This window comes from Desmodus rotundus, chromosome 9 (assembly GCF_022682495.2).
Source record: "Desmodus rotundus isolate HL8 chromosome 9, HLdesRot8A.1, whole genome shotgun sequence".
NCBI lineage: Eukaryota > Metazoa > Chordata > Mammalia > Chiroptera > Phyllostomidae > Desmodus > Desmodus rotundus.
The window spans coordinates 96,818,714-96,838,689 of NC_071395.1; the positions used below are offsets into that span (position 1 = coordinate 96,818,714).

The 19,976-nt window shown below is 47.6% G+C and overlaps 1 protein-coding gene across 1 annotated transcript; it reads left to right on the forward strand.

Annotated features, from left to right (window-relative positions):
- Positions 1 to 1,392: 1,392 nt before the first annotated feature.
- C9H17orf67 (chromosome 9 C17orf67 homolog) lies at positions 1,393 to 19,238 on the forward strand. Its single transcript, XM_024572917.3, has 4 exons — positions 1,393 to 2,925; positions 3,758 to 3,858; positions 17,631 to 17,766; positions 18,861 to 19,238. Exons 1-3 carry the CDS (start codon positions 2,871 to 2,873, stop codon positions 17,745 to 17,747), a joined length of 273 nt encoding a protein of 90 aa, XP_024428685.2. The 5' UTR covers positions 1,393 to 2,870; the 3' UTR covers positions 17,748 to 17,766; positions 18,861 to 19,238.
- The last annotated feature ends 738 nt before the right edge of the window (positions 19,239 to 19,976 follow it).

Genomic DNA, 19,976 nt, shown 5'->3' on the forward strand with positions numbered 1-19,976 from the left:
AGAATGTGCAAAGGTCCTGAGGTGGAAAGAGCTTGTGACGTTGAAAGTAACGAAGGGTGGTTAGGTCAGAGTGAGCTGAGGGGAGTGGTCCCAGTGGGCTTGCAAAGGACAGCAGGCCCAGGGAATACAGGGTCTTATTTTTAACTGAATGTATTGGAGTGACGTCGGTTCACAGAACCATAGTTTCAAGTGGCCAACGCAGCTAAACGTCATCTGCACACGGAATCGTGCGCCCGTGGCCCCAGGCAAAGCCTCCTTCAGTGCAGGGTCTTGTAGGGCACTGGAAGGGTTCTGACTTCCCTCCGAGTCCAGTGAGAAAATAAAGAACGATTCCCATTGTTTTTTCTTTTCTAAATGGTTTTTATTCAGCAACAGCAAATAAGGGTAATATTCAAAGGAGACCAGTAAAGCCTCATTCTGATAAATAAGGCATTTCACACTTCAGCGAAAAATAACATCTTTTGTACATTTGACTACATGTGGTTGATGTGGCCCTCACTGGGTTTACCCCCAAATTAGTACAGTATTGTCCCCTTCCTGGCAGCTCGGCTTTCCGCAGTTTGTTCCCCGTGGTCAGTAATGGTCCGAAAATACTAAATGGGAAACTCCAAAAATAGACCATTCTTGACTTTTATCTTATTTCATTATTTTTAAAACATGTCAGATTTATTTTTCCTTTCCTTTTAAAAATTTTATTTTATTTTTCACTTATAATTTGCATCTCACACTGTTTTGGTATTTGTTTCAGGTGTACAGCACAGCGAGTAGACATTCATACAGGAGACAAAGTGAAGGAGGGTTCTTACGCAGAGCAGTGACGCGGTCCAGTTTATATGTCATATTTCTGTTGTAGAAGATCATCATCGCTGTTGCATGGAGAATGGACTGAAGTGAACAGGGAGGGAGGCTGGGAGACCATTCGGGAGCCTAGGTGACAGTAGCCTAGCCTGGGGCGGTGGCGGTAGAGATGGAAGGATCTAGACCCATGCTGGTCGGTGTGGACTCAACAAGCCACGGGTGGCTATTGAGCCCTTGAAATGTAAGTGTAAAATACACACCAGACTTTGAAGACTTGGTACAAAAAAAAGATTGTAAAATATCTCATTAATAATTTGTTTATCTTAATAACATGGTGAAATGATAATATTTGGACATTTCATGTGAAATAAAATATAATAGAGAAAGTTTCACCTGATATTTAATTTTTAAAAAAGTGGCTACTAGAAAAATGCAAACTATACATGTGGCTTGCATCTACAGCTCACATTATGTTTTTGTTGGAAGCATCGAAGTAGACAAAAGTTACTGAATTAAAAAATACTTTAGACTAAAATTCCATTGGACACTGGAAATTCGTAGCTAGGTCCAGGTTTTTTTCTGGCCCATGGAAGATGTTTATTTGATATAATAAAACGATACAGTCAGTGTTTGATCCAGTCACAAAGAGCAAAAGAAATGAACACATTGACAATGCATCTAAAAAACCCAGGATGTTTACTGTGACAAATATATGTTTCTAAAATAGTGCCCCTAAAACCCCAGTTACTGAAAACTTTATAACCACAGAAGGATGTTACTAGCGACAGAAAACATAAAACCAAACATCTGATTTTGGGCAAATTAATACATGAGGCAACTTTGCTAACAATGCATGGTTTTTTTTTTTTCTTGCTTGCAAGACCTTCCGACTATCTTTGTACCAACAGAGTGGGCAGAACATTTAGGTTTCGTATCAGTTACACTGCATTAGCGTGAACTCAGACAACTTCAGGCAGAGGATTGTTTCCTTTTGAGCTTGCGAAGGAACCCCGGAAACATCAGATCATGTCTCTGAATTGAGAATTTTACCCCGAAGAAAAGGCCACCTACCTTCTAGGCATGTTTTTTAACAATCTCTTCGTGTGACATTGGTAGGCGATTTAAGTGTAAAAGGACTTCGGCTTACCGGGATTTTATCCTTTGTAACAATAACAAGTGTGGAGTAAGGCTGTGTAGAGTCTACCGACAGCACATTGCACCAGGCCCTTTGGGGCTTCACAGGAGGGGCACTAGGCTTTAGAGACAGAGAACTTGGCTCTACTTCCGCACCCGTAATGTGTGACCTTGGACATGGTTTCACCTGCCGGAATCTCACCTCCTTATCTGTGAAGTGGAGATGGAGAAGGGTGGGCAGTACTAGCTGCCAAGTGGTTCATACCTCATCGCTCATTCGCATCACACCCCACACGATAGGTGCTGTTACCTCTTTTTTTACAGGAAACTGAAGTTCAGAAAAAGTAAGTGACTTACTGAAGGTTATGTCGCTAGCAAGCGGTGAGGCCAGGATAGGAACTCTGGTCTCACCTCTTTCCTGGCTTCAACGTCAGCTAAAAATATTTTTTTCACCCTCTTTATGCCCCTTGCTAATTTCCCTGCCTGTGTCTGAATTTATTGAGAAAGTCAAATTAGATTGGTGAAAGAGCTTTGGGAAAATGTCATGAAATAGGCAGACGTAAGAGATCACTGATTCCCAGTGAAACAGTGGGCGCTACGCTGAAGCTGCCGATGAAAACTCGAACTTCTGGATGACGACATGTATCTATCTGTTCAAGTGACATGGATTTCGCCTGTCGCTTTCTCATATTCGAGCTCCAAAAGTCGTAACAGAGGGGTAACTTCCTGCCCCAGGACGAACGTTTACAGGCATTCAGAGGAAAATATTTTCGTGGTCATATTAAAAACTCAGTGTCAGATGTCCTTAGCGTCACACAGTAAGTGCTGTTGAGCACAAACAAGCCTTGGGCTGGACTCCACTTCCTCCGAGTAGGCTGGCTCCCCGCGGGGGCGACCCATTCTATTCTGCAGCGGGCGGAGAGGGGAACCGAGGCAGGATGAAGACGCTCCTCGTGCTTGCGCTCTCTCTCACCTTGCTGGCCTTCTTCTCAGGTGAGCAGGGACTCCAGAAAGGCGGCCTATTTCTGTGCTCACGTGATTAACTGAAATAAGTATTTTATGCTTTTAAGGTGTTTTTTTTTTTTTCATTTCAAATAAGATGTATGTTATTTGTAGAAGTGTATATAAATGTATAATGTATAATAACTCAATAATTTTTTTTCTTAGAGCAGGCTCCTAGAATTGCTATCATTAGGGAAAAAGTCTTTTTTTAAATATTTCAATGTGTATGAACACCGACTCTCAAAAATGCGGATAAATCTTCAACTATGCCTGTTTTTAGAGTTCATATGAAATTACCAACATTTGGTAGACATATTTGATGATATCTTTTAGAGTTTGTGTGTGATTATCAAAACTCAATATGATATTATCATCATCATATCTCTTTTAAGGGACCTGCGTGATGATCAAGTTTAACATAATCTTGTTGTCATGGAGTGTCTTCCAGTTAACGACTTTAACTTGATCTAGCGTGCTGGGGCTTTAAAAAAATCCCACAGAGCAAACCTAAGCGGTGGGAAACACACGGACCAGAGAACTAAAGAAAATATGATTTAAAAACCAGTGAATTAACACCCACTTTGAAAGGAAGGGCCATTGCCATAGGTAAATAGTTTAAGCTGTGCAGACTGGTCCTGAGGTAACCAGATTAGGAACAATTTAGAATTCCTCTCCAAGCTGCCTGGAATGCCACGTCCCCTGGGACAGGTCCCCGTGAAAGGACTTTTGTGTTTTGTCTGAAATTGAACTTGCTAATCATTTGCCTTGCACTGTGAACTCATGTGCCCCGAGCGTCCCTAAGGCCCTGTCCTGACTTTTTCAGGGGCCTCCCCGATCGTGACGGAAAAGGAGGCCAAACAGCTCCTGCGGTCCAGGCGCCAGGACAGGCCAAGCAAACCGGGGTTCCCAGACGAGCCCATGCGGGTGAGTGCTGGGCTCGGGCTTTTTAAAGGGAAAGTGCGATCACTCAACATTCCTTCTGGAGGAAACCAGACTGCGTGCTGGTCCCAACCCGGCAGGGCTGCCAGACCGAGATTCTGTTAGAGACTCAGGTGTAAGGTGACCCCCACCTCTCACTGATACCTCAACTCCCCCGGAAGGGCAGGTTCCTTCACCTACTGCTCACTCAGTGTTTAGAATGCAGACAGTGGGATGCACGGCGTGGCCCCAGGATTCTGAGTCGGCTGCTGGGTGTCACCCCTGAACGGGGTGCTAGGGAGCCATGCCCAGTAGCTGGTGCCAAGCCCACCTTCCCCATCTTCCCCTTGGGCGCTGGATCAGCGTCCTTGCTCGATGACACCCTTTCTGGGCAGGCAGAATCTCTGCTCCAGCAGCCTGTGGGCTCTGTCCTTGCCCTGTGCCTCTGATTTTGGTCTCTGGCCGCAGCTCTGCCCTTTGGGTTTGTGGTGTCCCCAGGCCCTCCCCGGTCTCCATCTTGTGATTCCTGGTGTTACTAGAACCTGCCACGATGGCTCCAGGCCAGTTCTGGTCTGGCTCCTCTTCCCTTCATGTCATCTGTTATTTGTGTCCCGCCCAGGGGACGGTGAGTCTCGGTGACCCAGGTGAAGTGAGCATGTCTGGGAAGCCGCGTCTGTGCCCCGGCTGGCTTCTCACCCTGTGGCCCCTTCAGCTGGGCTCCAGGCTCACCCTCTTCTTATGCGTCGGTCTAGAGGGGTCTGTAACAGCATTTACATTCATGCCCTGAAGAATCGTGAATGTAACGATTCTTCATTCATGAATCAAAGTATTGATTAGCTCACTTAAAAGGCTTTTTATTAAGATGGTGTATCACACAGTGATGAAGAATGCGGACTGTATGGGTTCGAATCCCACCCCCCCAACTTTGTAACTGTGTAACCTTGGGGATGTTTCCTCACATTTCTGCATCTCAGGACCCTCATCTATAAAACAGGGGTAACAGCAAATATTACTGCTTACATTATTGTAATAATATAATAATATGAGAAATAACGATGTAAAACAACTACTTTAGGAGGTTAATGTAAAGTAATTCACAGTAAGGCACTTAGAACAGACTCAGCAAACAGCAACCACTCCGTCGAGTATTAAGTACCAGGGTCCCGGCGAGGTGCAGAGGCTGCCCAGATAGTTGCCTGGGTTTCTGCCCAGAGGTCGGCGGCAGAAACGGAGAACTCGGCAAATGACTGTTGTACAACGTGGTTTAGAAACGAACCAAGGCCTTCTGGCTGATAAGGGGGGATGTGGCTTTGTTTCCTTTGGTAGAAGAAATCAGGTGGCTCAGAATGTCTAAGCACAGGGAGGAAGGGCACTGGGAGATGGGCAGGGGCAAGGTCAAGAGGGCTTGGAGTCTGCTGGACTTTGTCTTGTGTTCAGTGGAGGACAATTGAAGGGTTTTTCAAGCGGGGTGGGGGAGTGTGGACTGGGACTTGACCCAGATGGCTTGGGAAGCAGTGACAAGAGAAGAGGCTCTGGATTAAATTCTGGGGACACCCACGCACAGAGGTGTGCAGAGGAAGAGGAACCTGAAGGAGCTGTGAAGGAATTCGGGGAGGTTTAGGGGGAACGAAGGGAGTGTGGGGTCAAGCATGGGGGAAGAGGTAGGGGGGTGGGCATGGGTGTGGACAGGATGCCCGGCTCCAGGGTCCCTGGGGGCTCTAACTGGTAGAGGCAGGGGGGCCCCATTTCCATGAATCAAGGGGCCTCAGACCCCTGACTCCTCGGTCCCTGTGCTGTCGGACGTGAGCCCATGAAGCACTTCTACCTGCCAGCCCCTGAGCTCCCTGTGCTCCATTTTTGACCTTGACTTGAGTGTCTGGGCTGTATCCAATGGCCACAGAAGGCCCTCAGAGAGCAGGTTGGAAGGCCCGGCCGTCAGAGCAGAGGTGACTTCCGTTCTGTGCTCCGTGGGAGCTGTCAAGGGGCTGTAAGCGGGGAGTGATGTGATTAGAGCTGGTTTATGGGACACGGCTTCTGAAACGCTGGCCTTCACAGTAAATGGAAAGCGCCATTTTTGGACACGCTATCGCACCTCCCTGCCATGGTACCCAGGAGACAGACAGGTGGGCTGGGGCAAACAAGCAGAGGGAGTGATCTTGGGGGACCGCGGGTGCCCTTGGGAGCGGAGCCCAGAGACTTGCGCTCTCACCACCAACTTGAAATTGCCGAGAGATGACTAAGTCAGGCTATTTCATTTCGCCTTTTCCCTCGGAAGGACTGCAAAACAAACCCTTTTTGAGAGGGAGGGCCATGGAGGAGGGGGAACAAATGAAGCTTTGTGGGGGGGGTATTAGGAATCAAAAAGGAAACAAGTGCGAAGATTTGCCGTGTTTTCTCCCCAAGTGTATCTATTAAGCAACGTTTCTCATTTTGACACTTGGCTTAAATATTAGCAGATGTCGGCTTCTGTGGAATTACAGGCTTTTTGGCAGCAGGTCCGGGGCTAGGGAATTGGATGTATTTTGCCGATTTCCTGCAACAAGTGTTCTTTTCTGATTGTGTGGTGGGAGGGACAGAATGCTATCGGAAAGACTGCCGACGTGCCCTGTGCTTGGGAAGGGCTGGCTTGCACCCAGAGGAGTGTGAGCCCCTTGTTGGCACCTTGCGGGTGGAAGGTGAGGCCCCAGCAGGGGTGGGGAGAGAGACCAAGAGGGAGCCATACTCTGGGGAAGAAAGTGGGAAGGGTTTTGGAGGAATGAAAGCAGTTGGGGAGGAAGAGGATGAAAGATGCAGTGGTGGGGATATGATGAGGGGAGAGAGAGAGAGAGAGAGAGAGAGAGGGAGGGAGGGGGGGAGGGAAGGGGGGAGGGAGGGAGGGAGGGAGGGAGGGAGAGGCAGGTGGCAGCATAGGGGCTCAGAGACATTCCCTGTGGTAGGAGTAGATGATACAGTTATTTTATGGCACCACCTGACGTTGAGTTTGAAGTTGTTTCCTGCCTTGCACTGTTACTATCCTCTGCGACCTCCAAACCTTAGAAAAAATCTGCTAGACACAGCAACCTTGTCGCTTGAATCTGGAAGCTGCGGTGGTGGAGAGATGGGCTATGAGACAATTCAGGACAAACATAGCCCCAAACCTTCAGAGATGTGGGGGACTAGGGCTCTAGGCGGCACAGGAATGGGATGGGCACTCCCAGCAGATGGGGATTCCGTTGGGACATCCCATCTGGGACATCCCATCTGGGACGTCTAGGTTTCAGGTCGGGTGACTTTAGTTTCTACTTCAAGACCACTACTTCGGTTCCTGAAGACACTGTGGAGCGCTCTGGGTATAAGGAAGCCTCAGGAGCCTAATGCAGGGGAAAATCCCCTGGGGAAAAACTGATGCAGACAGGGCTGTGTGGAAAGAAGGGCTGGGCTTGTGTTTAGAGGGAAGAAGGTGGAACACATATTCTGAGCTTCCCCTGGACATGTCCTCACTCATGACTGTGCGCATGTTGATTTTTGGGGTTTGGGTCTAACCCCTGTGACTGAAAATGTGGTCCCAGACCAGCCTCCAGGCTCGCGGAGCCTCAGGCTCCTCCCCACAGCTCCCGAAGGCGCCGCCGCCCCGCTACAAGACCCCTGTGCCCTGGGTGCAGGTCGGAGGTTAAGGAGTGCTGACCTAGACAACCGCAGGGGCACCTCTTGGCCTCCGTGCTGTGTGCGGCTCCTGGGGACCAGCGGCCAGCCCTGGGCTGCTTTGTTTTGACGCGATTGATGTCTCTCTCCCTTCCTGTGGGCACTCTCCCAGAACACCTCGCGCCTACCCCCTGCTTCTCCTCCTGCTTTGTGGTTTCTGCTGCTCTGTCTCTTTTGCTAGATTCTTAGCCCCTGACAGTCCCTTAAACATCTAGGGTCCCAGAGCTCTGTCCTCCGCCTCGCCTCGTCTAGCCCTGAGAATTTCTGTGTTGCCTCTGTGCTGATGGTCGCACACTCCCGTCTCCAGCATGACCTCTCCTGTGAGCTCCAGACCCTTGTTGCAACTGCCCGCTCGACAGCTTGCTCTGGGGCGTTCACCGGCAGTGCGGGCCTGACAGCCCCTAGTGGAATCCCTGATCGTGCCCTCACAACAGCTGCCCCGCTTGCCTGCCACATGACTCGAGGTGGGCCACCTCCTTCTGGTTGCGCGGACCCCAAATCCAGGCTCGGACTGCCTCTCACCCTCCACCAGAATCCCTAGAGGGGACCCAGCAGTCCTGTCTCACCCCGTCTCCTGTTTCCTCTCTGGATCCTCAGCGTCTTTTTCCAACAGAGCAGATGGAGTCTGTTCTTGACCGTGTATACTAGAGGCCTCCTCCCCTTTGCAAAACCTTCCAATGAGTTCCCCTCTCACTCCGAATGAAATCCATAGTCCCACAGCGGCCTACAAGGCCCTGGAGGTGTGTCTGCTCTCCGTCCCCACTGCAGCTTGCTTTTCTTCATGCACCGGTCTGTTTCATTCCAGCTCATTTTTAACTGGAGCACAGGGCACGTGTATTATGGCATGACTGGCATATTTGCGTCCCCTCACCCCCTGCAATTCGTATGTTGAAACCCTAACTCGGAAGGTGATGGTTTCAGCGGGTGGGACCTTTGGGAGCTGCAGAGATTGTGAGGGCAGAGCTCCCGGTGAATGGGATTGGTGCTCCTATAAAAGCGGCTCCACAGGGCGCCTCCCCTTCCACCACGTGCAGACGCACAAGACTCTGTGACCCGAAAGCGAGCCCTCGCCTGCCCACGCTGGCGTCCGGCTCCCAGACTTCCAGCCTCCACAACTGGGAGAAATAAATGTCTGTTGTTTCCAAGCCTCCCAGTCTGTGGCATTTTGTTATAGCAGCACCAACAGACTAAGACCTATTACAACTTAGATTATTCAGTTCTTCCTGGAACAGTGGCCATTTCGGTTATTTCCACTGAGGATAATACACGGTCCTTGCACCCGTGTGGAATTCACTGGGTTTGATGATGAGAAAGGCATCGCTGATTCAGAGGGTACTGCTCAATTACCAAATTGCCAGACTGCCAATGTGCCGGACCCGCTGCCCCCAGCAGCAGGTATGAGAATGTGCAGGCCCCCACGTGCTTGCCAGTACTTGGCATTATCAAACATTGCCTGCAAAACTTTCAAAATGGAAAGAAATACAGTGATGAAAGAAAACTCACCTTATCCTCTCCTCTTTCTGTGTGTATGGAGACACGTGGCCCATATTTTCTCAATGATGAGATTTGGGTGAATTTATACCTGGATCTTCATACATTGTGCTGCTACTTGGTGTGTTTGTCTCCTAGGGCTGCCGTCGCAAAATGCCACAAGCTAGTGTGCTTGGAACCACAGAAATTTATTCTCGCACAGTTTGGGAGGCTAGAGGTTTGAAATCAAAGAGTTGGCAAGATCGGTTCCTTCTGGGGCCTCTGAGGGAGGGTCTGTTCCACGCTTCTCTCTCAGCTGCTAGCGGGTGTTGGAAATCGTTACCATCTCTTGGCTTGGAGCTGCATCCCTCCAATCTCTGCAGCTGTCTTTACGTGGCCTTCTTCCCTGTGCGTCCCTGTGTCCGTGTTTCCTTGTAAGGATCGCAGGTGTTGGCTTTAGGGACCATCTAGATCCAGTGTGACCTCATCTTAGCTTGATCACATCTGCAGGGCCCTGTTTAAATGTAAGGTCACGTTCACAGGGTCTAGGTAGAATTTTAAGAGGACACTGTTCAACCCAGTACACTCCATTTTTATTTATTTAGTTTTAGAGAGAAGGGAATGGAGGGAGGAAGGGAGGGAGAGAAATGTCGATGTGAGAGAGATGGCGATCAGCTAGCTCTCATATGTGCCCAACCGGTACCGAAGCTGCCAGGCAGGCATATGCCCTGACTGGGAATCGAACCAGTGACCTTTCACTTTGTGGGGTAACACCCACCCAACGGAGCCACACCGGTCAGGGCTCCCTTTTTATTTTGAATAAACGTATGTATGATTGTCACAAAAACCACATAGGAGAGTGGTTAAGATCAAGGCAGCAGATTGTTGGGTCTGAGTCTCAGCTCTCCATTTCCTGGCTATCGCATCTTGGCCAAGTTGGTTAAACTCTCCACGTCTCAGTTTTCTCATCTATAAAGTGGGATATGATAATAAAGCCCACCTCAAAGGAATACATGTGAAGTGCTGAGCACAGTGCCTGCTATTTAGTAATGATGTCAGCTGTCCTTTTTTTTAATCATTCAAAAGTTTATTTTCATTAGAGAGAGAGGGGGAGGGAGAGAGAGAGAAAAAAAAAAAAACCTACACTGATCAGCTGTCTCCTACATGCACCTCAACCGGGGATCGATCCCATAACCTGAGCATGTGCCCTGATCAGGAATCAAACTGGCGACCTCTTGATTACAGGATGATGCTCCAGCCAACTGAACCACTCTGGCTAGGGCTCTCATTCATCTTGTTTTTTTAAAGCAGCAGCATAATAGATTATTTTAAAAATATAACAACATGAAAACCTCTGTGGCTCTTCACTGCTTATAGGATGAAGGCCAAGTATCGGCCCGGGAGACTAATCAGCCTCGAGCTACCAGTCAGTCTGTTTCCTACTGTTCCTCTGAGGCTACTTATGCTCCAGCTACCCAGAACTGCTCACTGCTTTTCAACTAGGCCATCCTCTCTCTGGTCTCAGCATCTTTTCACAAATGATTCATTCCCTTTGCTTGCAATACCTTTCTCCATTGCCTGCTGCCCTCCTTTTCATTCTCAGTGTTACCTTCTTTCTTTCCCCTGGCTGACCCTAGCCTCCTAAAACACACAGAGCAATACTATATATTTAATAGGTCCATCTATTTGGATGTGCATGTCTAGAAGTAGGTCTAGAAGTATAATCAGTTGAATGTTAACTGTATCATCACATTGAGGAGACTAGGATTGCAGGCGGTGATTTAGGGGACTTTATAATCAATGTTTGAATTTTAAATAACAGTATGTATTACAGAAAAATTGGAAACCAAGAAAGAGTCACAAGAAGAAAAAAAATCTGGTGTAATTTTATTCCCTCTTTTTAAAGACAGCCTTGCCATTTTTGATGTATTTTTGTGCAGTCTTCTTGCGTATATTTTAAAAAAATATGATCATATGCTGCCATTTTGTATCCTAGTGTTGCTCTTGGTATTATAACAAACATACTTTCTCCCATTATTATAAACTCTTTATACCATAATGATGCTGAATTACCCTCTTTTGTTAGATAGTTGGATCATTTCCACTACTTTTCTATTATAAACAACACTCTGGACATTTTTGTTCTAAAGCACTTTTCATATTTTTAATTCTACGCTAAGGATATAGTCCCCCAAAACAAATTACTGGCTCCAAGGATATGAATAGTTTAAAACCTTTTGGTATTTATCATCCGATTGTTTTCTAAAAGGTTTAAAAAAATCAATTTTTTCTCTTGCACTCCAAGAGACTGTTTGAGTAGAGTTTTTATGATGGGAGCATGATTGTGGTGCCTAAAACTGGATACCAGTCGGCCGCTTCTGGGGCGGGATGACCGGGGTTCGTGAGGAAGGGACAGGGACCAAGAATGACGTTAGGTGTCTGTATGGGCACCTTGGGGCTGTGCACTGGCATTAGAAACCTACGAGAAGAAGCAGGTTGTCCGGAACGGGGGTGTGTTTGGAGTTCTTCTCCTACAGCTCCTGACCTTGTGCCCATCTCTTCTGCTCTCGACGCCCCTGCCCTCCCGCCGTGAGTTAGACAGAGCATCCCTCTGCATTGCGCCCACAGCACACGTTTGCTGGTTTTGACTTAAAAAAACCCAAAACCCAGTAACTCCTTCCCCCTACTAGACTGCTCTAAACTGCTTGAGCAGATGGACTATTTCTCTCACTTCTGGGTCCCCAGCACCAAGCACACTATTTGACATTTACGAAATACTCATTTTACTCACTTCCATTCTTTTCTTTGCTTCTCTCCTGGGGAGACATCTTATAAGACACAGCTCTGCCGCAGAACCTGAGGACTGTTTCATAGAAATCTTTCCTACAGCCTCCCTTAAATTCATTAAATTTCTCTTAATCATCTCAAATTTTAGGGAAGAAATTATTTGCCAGCCGTTGGGGTGAAGCCTGGAAATTCTTCAAAAAGATGACATCCCAGCTAAAATTATGTCTTTCGTAAGCGCTTGTGTGTCCCGGGAACATGCTTTCCACTTTGGCCTGCCTTTCTTTAAGGAATGTTCTCGTTGGGAAAGCATAAATCATATTAGCTTTATTGTAAGTAGTCTTCATAAAATATGCTTTCATGTTTAGCCCCTTGACAAATGGATGTAGTAATTCCATTACCCTGACGTTCCCCATGCTCTCAAAGGCCAGTTTGGAGTGGCAGAGATGTAAATTGTGCCCGTCTCTGCTCTGCCTTCTTTTAGCTAAGCCTTCAAGTGCCCCAGGGCAGTTCGCTTCAGAGCCACCCTTCTGCCTGTGTGATTACCTCGGTTTCACTAATGAGCAAAGTAATTCATCCAAATGTTGATGGACCTTTCATTCCATGCAAAATGTCCCTGGAAGGATTCTGCCTTCTTACCAGAAGTTCCCTCTTTGATAGATTAACTGTCCAGTTTACGATTCTCAGCTTAGATCAGGTTCTGGGGGGTATTTAATTTTATTATCACACCACTCCAAGGTCAGAAGAAGGGAGCACTTCCCATTTCTGCGCTAATTAGTGAGAAGTTATTTACCTCCATCATTACCCTCGGCATTGAACATGGAACACAGATATTGGTTTTTGTTCTGTTTTCCGTTTTTTTTCCCCCTTGAAGAAAGGAATCTAAGAAAATTAAACTTTATTTTCCATCCAGCTCTTCTCTCTCGATCCAGGAACATTTGAGATTATTATTAACGCCGGCTCATTTCTAACTCGGCCAACACAATTGTTGAGTTTGTGGTTTTCAGCAGATTTGCAGTTTGGCTTTTCATCTTTGACTAATGATTGCTTGTAGGCCTTTGTGGCATATTTATTTTCCTAACATTTTAAATAAATAGTGAAGTGTCATGGAAACCAGTGCTCGTTTCTTTCTCTCTCTGTGTGCATGCGTTTTGGTTGTGATTTCAGCTGCTACTGAGGAGTGTGAAATACATAATGAGCATTTGGACTGGGCCATTATAATGGGCAGATCCACACAGATGGCGGGGAACCTTCCAAGGAGGATTTGGTAAGATTGTGGAGAAAGGACAGTCAATTCATTTATTGACTCACTCATTTGGGTATTTTGCCAGTGAGTTTTAGTGAGGTGCTATTATGTGCCAAGCACCAGACACACCTCGGTCACTATCATCAGAAAGACGGTGGATGTTGGCTGAGTGGGACGGGGACTGAAGGAGCAAGAATGCACACAAGCACATCCTTGTAAAAGGTGTGTAAGTGTGGTACATCAGTGGGGACATCCCCACCAACCTCAGCAGGAAGGGCGTTAAGTATCGAAAAGCCATTAGGCTTCTGGGAGTAAATATAACTTTTCTAAAATCTGAATTTGCCCTCGGAAGCTTGAATTTTTATCATTGTGTGTCAAGTCCAGTCTGTTGTTTTCCTGGAAGTGACAACCTCACTGTCTTCATTTTTGAGAGGATGTCTGCCAAACAGGTGCATAACACCGCTAGTTCCATCCTTCACACCGACTGTCACCCAAGTGCTTGTCCTCAGGAAGACCACGGTACTTGGTCATGCAGCCAGCGCGCTTCCTGCTGTGGCGTTTTGACTTGGGTCACTGGGGCGTCCGCCAGTGAAACTGACATTTGAAGAACATTTTATATTTATTTCTCCACTTCAACCTGTGAGCGTGTACTGGTGAAGGGTACAGTGACTGCTGGGATGGTCGGCGCCACTGACTTGGCTTCTGCTGGGGCGAGGGTTTCATCCGTCAGTGCACACGGTCGGAAGGCAACTGGTGTTTTAGTGTTCTTCTGAAACGGGTTTTGACCTCGTGGACCCCCAAGGGGAGGGCAGACCACACGTTGAGGCCCTTGGCTTAGCCTTGTGTTCAATAGGCATTTATTGAAAATTTCCTGTGGACTAGTTCATGGGAGAGATGTGCAATGCACAACCTCAAGACATGCTCAGGTCTTTCTAAATTTTACTTATTTATTTATTGATTTGAGAGAGAGAGAGAGAGAGAGAGAGAGAGAGAGAGAGATTGAGTTGTTGCACTCACTTATGCATTCGTTGGTTGATTCTTATATGTACCCTGACTGGGGATCGAACTTATGACCTTGGAGCATCGGGACAACACTCCAGCCACCTGAGCTACCTGGCCAGGGCCTGGCACAGAACTTTATTTGTATCATTTCATTGAATCCTGGCAACCCAATGAGATAAGTGTTAGGGTCACCCCCATTTTGCAGATGGACAAACTGAGGCTGGAGCAGAGCAATACTGGCAGGGCCTGGCTTTGAAGCACTCTGACCCAGACCCCTTCGTCTTTCTACCACACCACCCAGCAACATAGTTCCTTCAGCACACTGCTTACAAGGAACAGTGGAATACGTAAGGCTACAGCTGGGAAGCCTTCGTTTCTTATTTGTAAGGCTCCACATAGCCTTCCTGTTCCTCCCAATTACTATTCTTCTGGCCAAACACTCCCCAGAAGAGGCAGGACAGGGCAGGATTCAGTCCAAGACTCACCACGGAGTCCTGCATGCCCCCGGGCACCACTGCCAGGCCCCCTGAGGAGGCTTCTCACCACCCGCTCCCACTGTGGCTGCCCCAGAGACGGCCTGCCCAGGACTCAGGGTGCTTTTCGATGAGTTTAAAAAACAACAACAATGAAAATCAAAACAAATTCAAAGTGCATGGGTCCTGGGGGAAAAGAAAAAAAATTCAGAAAAATTGGACACCTCCTAATTCAATCTTTTGCACAGTCATTAAAAAATAGCTATACTTAATATAGAATTCAGACTTCCTAGAGGATTTTCTAGAAATTAAAAAATTTAAAGTTCTAAATTGTAGTCTTTATTAAAGCTTTAGCCATACCACAGACAGGTTTTAATGATTTAGGATTTTTGTAATATCTGTACACACCAATGTAATGCAATCTTGTACAAATAGTAGCAAGTATGACTTCCTTCCCAAGCTGGAACACCACTTCTCTGATTGAAGATCTGTACAGATCTGCTTCATACACACTGCACAATGGTTTGCCTCCCATAATCACACACCTGGGCTTCTTTCAATGGCACGTCGGTGAGATCCATTCTCTAAGTTAAAGATCATTCCTGTCTCCATCTACTCTCTTTTTGGGGAGAACACATCAAGTTTGTATGCTAATAGTGAACCTCCCCACTCTAAAATATGTGATGTGGGCCAGTTAAGTCCCTACTGTCAGAGAGAAGTCATTGCAAAACAGAGTGACCCCCAGGGCTGTGGCAGGGGAAGTCCAGGGAGCTCTGGGGTCACAGGGAATCTGAGAGGGCTTCCTGGGGGAAGAAACATCTAAACGGAGGCCTGAAAGGTCAGGTAGGAGTGAGACAGGAAAAAGGGAAGGCAGGGAGGTGTTCCGGGCAGAGAGAAGAGCACGGGCTCAGAGAGAGGAGCAAGCATGGCCTCTCCAGGGAGGGGTGGCGTGCAAAGCTCGTGTGGGTTGCTGGTGGGAGAAGAGGCTCAGGAGTTGGGCGGGGCCGGATTATGGGCAGTCCTACAAACCACGTGAAGGAACTAGAACTTCCTCCTGAGCCCAGTAGGCGCCATTCAAGCATTTTAAGCAAGGAAGCAACATGGTTTGATTTGTTTTTTTAAACCTCGCTTGGCAACGGGACAAAGATACAGATAAAAAAGGAAGAGGGATTTTTCACTTCTTTAGTTTACATAATTTCAAAATCGTGACATGTATCACTGCTATAATAAGAATAAAACCAACAAAGCCATTTTCATTTTTAACATTTTAGAAACTTACCCTGGTAAAAGACCTTAACAGACAGCTCACCAAAGAAGATCTGCCGATGGCATGTAGGCGTGTAAAGAAGATGCCGCCCGTCACAAGCCACTGGGGAAAGGCAAATTAAAACATCAGTGAGACGCTACCACACACCTATGGGAATGCTTTAAGTCCAAAACACCAACGACATCAAGTCCTGGCACCAGTGTGCAGCCACGGGAACTCATTCCCAGTGGGAATGCAAAATGTCACATTCAAAGACAGAGGGTGAGAGATGATGGTCTGTGTTTCAGTTTGGGTCTTTGAGAGAGAGAGAGAGAGATGCTGGCCCCAGAGATGGTCAGCGATGGACAACCAGCTGCTTTTTCTGTGGTGAACATGTCAACCTGCAGCACTGGCCCCATTTCATAGAAACGGGATCATGCAACATGTGGTCCTTTGTGGCTGGCTTCCTTCACTCAGCACAATGTTTTCAAGGTCCATCCGTGGTGTAGACTGGATCAGTACTTCATCCCTTTTTACGACCAAATAATATTCCATTTCATGGACACGCCACATTTCATTCACCCGTTTATTCATGATGGACACTTGGGTGGTTTCTACTTTGTGGCTCTGATGAAAAACGCTGCCCTGAATGTATGTGTTCCAGGTTTTCTGTGGGCATAGGTTTTCTCTTGGGTCCACAGCTGGGGGATCATCTGGTACTTAGATGTTTAACACTTTGAGGAACTACCAGCCTGTTTTTACCAAATGCCCCTCAATCCCTAGTAACAAGTTTCTCTGGGAGGCTTTAAAGTCTATTTATTTGCTAATAGTATAGCAACTTAAGCTTTCTTAATAGTTATCCCTTGCCTTTTAAAAAAGATGATTTTATCCCACATGCATGCAGCCATAACTAATTAGTTGTGCATGTTTTGAATTTTATAAAAATGGTGTCATACCATAAATGTCTTCTTGAACTTGCCCTTTTTATTCAACATGCTATTTCTAAGACTCACCCATGTTGTTTCGTGTAGCTGTATAATATTCCACGGCATGGAATAATTTATTCCACTACTGTGATTTATTTATCCTTTCTCCTGTCAGCGATGTTTGGCATGGTTCTAGTGTTGCCCTACTACAGATTTATTGCTGCTGTGTACAACCTTCTACACATCTCTTGAGTTAAGAGTTTCTCCGATTTGAGTTCCTCAAATTGAACAGCACCATCAGCATTGGCTTGGAACTTGCTAGAAAGGCAAATTCTGAAGTCCCGCCCCAGATCCACTGAATCAGAAACTCTGGGGGCAGAGCCCAGCAATCTGTGTTTTTGTGATTCTGATGACAGATAAAGTTTGAGGGACAGTGCTCTAGGGCAGGGGTGTCAAACTGATTTTCACCGGGGGCCACACCAGCCTCGTGGTTGCCTTCAAAGGGCCGAAATAATTTTAGGACTGTATAAATGTAACTACTCCTTAAGAGTTAAGGAGTTGAAATTACATTCGACCCTTTGAAGGCAACCATGAGGCTGGTGTGGCCCCCGGTGAAAATCAGTTTGACACCCCTGTAAAGGGGGAGTGAGATCTCTGGATCTCAGGCAACCGACTGTTTTCCAAGGTGGTTGGCCGGCGTTACAACCCATCAGCGGTGTACGCTAGTTCTCATGGACACAGACCCCTTTCAGTGCTTGGGGTTGTGAGATTTCTTTACTTTGCCCACTGAGTGGGTCTGGTGGACTGGTCTCTACCTAGAGGCCTGGGCGTGGTGGTTCCTCCTCCCTCGGCCAGGCGGCGCCCTGCCTCAGAACCACAGCCATGCCAGCCTCAGCAGCTTGGCTGTCACTGTGGAAAAGCCTCTCTTCCCTGTGCGTTTGTTTTGCCAGGAGTACATGCACCACCTGCTCCGCCTGGAGCACCGCGCAGAGGAGCAGTTCCTGGAGCACTGGCTGAACCCTCACTGCAAGCCCCACTGTGACAGGAACGTGGTGCACCCCGTGTAGGGCTCGGGACCAGCCTCCGGTACGTTCCTTCTCCCAGGCCTTCTGTGTTGGGGAGACAGGCCCAGGGGCCTTCCAGAATGGGTGGCAGGGGAAGCAGCTAGTTAGCTGGATATGGGTTGGCGGGATGAAAGAGCAAGGCAGGAGACATAGGTGGCCATAGGGCTGAGAGGGGCGGGGGACACACAGGGGTGCCTGGCCCCTAATGACTCACTAAGAGATCCCAAGTTGGGGAGGGATGTGACCCTAATTGCTGTCTAGAAAAGGTCACTCTGGAATACAAATCTGGGTGAATGTGTCTTGTCGAGTCTTGGGTCTGTTCAGGTGGGGTCGGCACCCATGGGCTCAACCAGTGACAAGCATCCTGATCCTCACCACTGTCACCAGGAGCAGTGACTTCCCTACTGCCTTCCCATAGTCCTCCAGGCTAGGGATGTACCTGGTCCTTTTCCTCTTCCTCTGGGTTTGGTCTTGCAGCCCCAGGAACAGGACTGCTCAGTGTTCTCTGCATGCCTGCGGCTCTGTTGGCTTCTTCCCTCCCCCTCCCCAAATCCTATTAGATGAGAGTAGCAAATCCCTTCGGAGGTTAAGCCCAGTGAATGTCATTCTTCCTCTATAACCCCTGAGGACAATGCAGGACAGGATAGAATGTGGTGGTTCTGAGCATTAAAAAGTTGATGCATGGGCCCTGGCCAGTGTGGCTCAGTTGGTTGGAATGTTGTCCCACAACCAAAAGATTGGAGGTTCGTTTCCCGGTCAGGGCACATACCCAGGTGGCAGGTTTGGTTCCTGGTCTGGGCGCATGTGGGAGGCAACCAGTCGATGCTTCTCTCTCTTGCATAGGTGTTTCCTTCTCTCCCTTCCTCTCTCTCTTAAAAAAAAAAAAAAGGCAATGAAAAAAATGTCCTTGAGTGAGAATTAAACAATGTCTATGTGTGGAAAACAGTGCGGCCCTGGCACAGCATAGGGTGTGCTCAGGAGCGACAGCTCAGTGGCTGCTCCCTCCCTCTCCTCCTCCTCCTCTGTCTCCTCTTTCTCCTCCACCCCTTCCCTCCTTTGCCCCTTTTCTTAAACAAAATCAACATCGTGGTAACATGATTTCTCCCTCTTTTCCAGAAAGCTCTGCAATAAGCATCGGCCTGGGTAACAACGAGACAGGATGGGCCTCCTTCTTTCACTTACTTTTCCAGCTGCGGAGGTGGATGTCTTTGGACCTTGTGAACTGTGGCCATGGCGAAGGCTGCCGTGGGGATTCGTGGTGAATGCATGGGCTGCTTCATTGTCCTAACCTGCCAAGAGCTTAAAGTACAGACTGCCCGTCCCCACCATGGACTTCCTACCAGGCTGGAAGGGTGGGCAGAGTGAAGATCTCACCTGAGCTGATGGAGCTGGACTTCCAGAGTATGGGGACAGGTGGCCTGCACCACCTGGGGCTGTGGAGGGTTTTGGCTATCTGCTTTTTGCCTTCTTCTTTTCTGCTGTAGTAAACATCAGTGTTCAACCTGCTTTCTGTGGTGTCTCCTTTCTTTTCCCTCCAAGAAGAGAAGTAGAGATCCCCCCATTGTTTATCTGCGTGAATCCAGAATCAGAAAAGCTACTGCTCTTGGAATAAGTGACTGTGAAAATATAAACACCCAGCAATTTTTCACAAGAGGCTTTTTTTTTTTTTTTTTTTTGGTAAAGAGATTGTTTGCCCCAGGCCAGCTCTGGAAACAGAGCCATTACTCCCTACCAGGCGCCCACCCTGGCCTTCTAGCCAAGGAAAGTGGGTGGCAGCTTCTGTGTCCCCAGGGCTCCTTGCTCACTCACAACCCCCAGAATCAGACTGGGCTACCAGAGACCAACGAGAGTGGAAATGGGAGGGCAAGGGAAAGCAGGCAGAAGGGTCTTAGGGAGAATCTGGTGTCCTCAAAAAAGGTAAGAAGAGATGCTCATAGCTCCTGAGCAACAGGGGAGGGCCTGTCCCAAGGGAGAAAGTTATGGAACTTAACAATGATGGTACCAATATTTATTTTACAGGCGCCATGGGCCAGACTCTGCGCTAGGATTTTTACATACAGTAAATTTAATCACTGTACCTACTCTATGTAGTAGCTGTAGTTGTCATGCCTACTTTATAGATGGGGAAACTGAGGTTTACAGACTTTAGACAGTGTATCAGTTTTCTATCTGGGCTACAACAAATTATTAGAAAGTTGGCTTGCCCCAGCGGGTGTGGGTCAGTGAACTGAG